The 2,423-nt window shown below is 42.8% G+C and overlaps 1 protein-coding gene across 1 annotated transcript; it reads left to right on the top strand.

The window, feature by feature from the left end:
- The first annotated feature begins 536 nt into the window (after window positions 1-536).
- bhlhe23 (basic helix-loop-helix family, member e23) lies at window positions 537-2,154 on the top strand. The gene has a single exon (XM_056449753.1). The coding sequence runs from the start codon at window positions 806-808 to the stop codon at window positions 1,487-1,489; it is 684 nt and encodes a 227-aa protein (XP_056305728.1). The 5' UTR covers window positions 537-805; the 3' UTR covers window positions 1,490-2,154.
- The last annotated feature ends 269 nt before the right edge of the window (window positions 2,155-2,423 follow it).

The following is a 2,423-nucleotide window of genomic DNA, read 5'->3' as shown; positions in this document are numbered from 1 at the left end:
AACATGACTGTGTGAGCCTAAAAACGTTAACATGTTTGGTATCTAATTGTAAGAAATATTACAAGCAATCAGCATGCTCTATAATTACTATAACACTTCCCCTCAATGAACTTTTTGAATAATATTAATAATCAATAATATTAAATTATTTTAGTGGTCATTTTCCTTGAAGATTGTATTCTTCATAAATGTGTCTACTTTTGTTACTTAGAGGTGGTATAAATAAGTATTCGCTTTACATCAAATCATTAGCTGACTAACTTTTTGTTCATTTGGTGTAACTGGTTGGAATTTCACAGTATTACAGAACAGCAAAAAGGCTGCTCACTACAATGCTCCGGCAATGTTTAATATTATGCCATCATTTGTTCAGCAGTTATGATTGCTACAGATGAATTTAAGAGCATGCCAGTTTCTAATCTTCTTAATTAAAACGCCCTCCTGATTGGACAGAGTGATAATCCCGCGGGGCCTCGCGCTCTTACTCACTCGCTTGTAGGACTGCGCGCGAGTCTCAATCTGCCCAGGGCGAGGGCAAGACGCACTGCAAGAACGCGCGCAAGTTCAGACGAGGCGTCTAAAGTGCACGCAACATCACTGTCTGCGCGGATGAGCGGTACATGAGTACTCGACGTGATAGGGGAAGAAAGATCTCTATCAAAAAGTGTCCTCATTTTCAACAGCCCTTTGGAGGACACCCACGAAACTGAAGACGGGGAAGCGCGGGCAAGCTTTCAGGAGCGCGCGCGCCAAAGTTTTCCATCCGGACCGTTTTTTTGTTTTCATTTTATTTCTTTTCTCCAAAATGAATGTCGGCGACGAGAACTTGCTGAAATCGATCAGCAACGACACCCTGCTGGACCTGACGCAGCGCTACGGACAGTCCGCCTTCGGTTTCGGCGCTGGCCATGGTGCTGGAAGTCCTGGCCGCTTCTCGCTCACACCTGCCGCGGATTTCCTCTCCGGTCAAACGGCAAAGTCGAACGAAAGTGGCGGAGAGCAGACCAGCGACGAAGACGACGGCTTCGACCACCTCGAGTCCCGTAAGCGAGGCGCGGGGTTCGACGAAGAGAAGCACCCGGGCTCTCTCACCAAGAAGTCCAAGGAGCAGAGATCTCTCCGGCTGAGCATCAACGCGCGCGAGCGGAGACGCATGCACGACCTCAATGACGCGCTGGACGGTCTGAGATCTGTGATTCCTTACGCGCACAGCCCGTCCGTGAGAAAACTCTCTAAAATCGCAACTTTGCTTCTTGCAAAAAACTACATCCTAATGCAGGCGCAGGCGCTGGAGGAGATGCGCCGGTTGGTGGCTTATCTTAACCAAGGACAGAATATAACTTCGCCGATTCCCACCGCGCTCGCGCCTTTCGGACAGGCGGCCGTGTATCCGTTTTCGAGCACGGCACTGGCCACCTGCGCGGAGAAATGCAACTCGTTCTCCGGCACCCCATCCAACCTGTTCAAACACTGCAACGACAAGCCTTGACTTCCACGCGCTGAACTCTTCCCGCTTCATCCTTATGTTGGTCGAACTGTTTTGTTGGGACTGGGCTTATAGGTCTGACTCAAAACTCCTGCTTTGTGTCTAAATAAGTGCGATGTGTCATCCAAATTCATTAGATAATGTGAAATAAATAATTAAGAGACACACGACACAGACTTACTGGAAAAAGCTTATAAACTCCTCAAATTTAAAGCCTTTCTCCCTTTTCCCAAATGAAGGATTAAAAAGATTATTTGTGTGAAAACAAACAAACAAAAGAAATTCCTTGTTATCGCTCTTAGTTTGCGGAGGATTAATTTTTAAGTCAAACCTTTCGGTTTAATCGGTATTGGTCAACTATGCAATTTACAATTGCCCACAATAAACAATAGTTTCTTAAAAAAACAGTTGGTCAGAAATGAATAAACGGATGATACTCCATCAGTGTATTGGGGAAAAACGTGACATTCTCAGATGCTTGGCCTATAAATCGTTTATTTATTTATTTATTTATTTATTATTATTTTTTGTTATTGCACAGTTCACTTGATTGTATTGTACAACTGTGAAGAACTACTTGATCAAAGGATTTTGACCTTGTTGCGACATGCGTTTCATACTGTATATTGTTTATATGTCTTTATAATTAAAACATATATCTATGATCATCTCAGTTTTTTCTCTCCCATGCATGTGTATAATAGTTGAAACTTTTTTAAAGAAGCAAACATGTTTGGATTGTTTGAAAGAGAAAAGCGTTTGGAAGTTTTCACAAATCATGTAGCTAAAATATCAAAAGGCCTTTGACGTGAACAAACACTAGTGTTCGGGTTTATTCAGATATCTACGATGTACCGTGCAGAGGTCAGTTTTGAACTGCTTTTATTCATATATCAAATGCTAAATTCTTTTTTGTTTGTTTTACAAAGCGTTGAAT

This window comes from Danio aesculapii, chromosome 23, assembly GCF_903798145.1.
Source record: "Danio aesculapii chromosome 23, fDanAes4.1, whole genome shotgun sequence".
Classification (NCBI taxonomy): Eukaryota; Metazoa; Chordata; class Actinopteri; order Cypriniformes; family Danionidae; genus Danio; species Danio aesculapii.
This window is presented reverse-complemented; position numbering and strand designations above follow the sequence as displayed.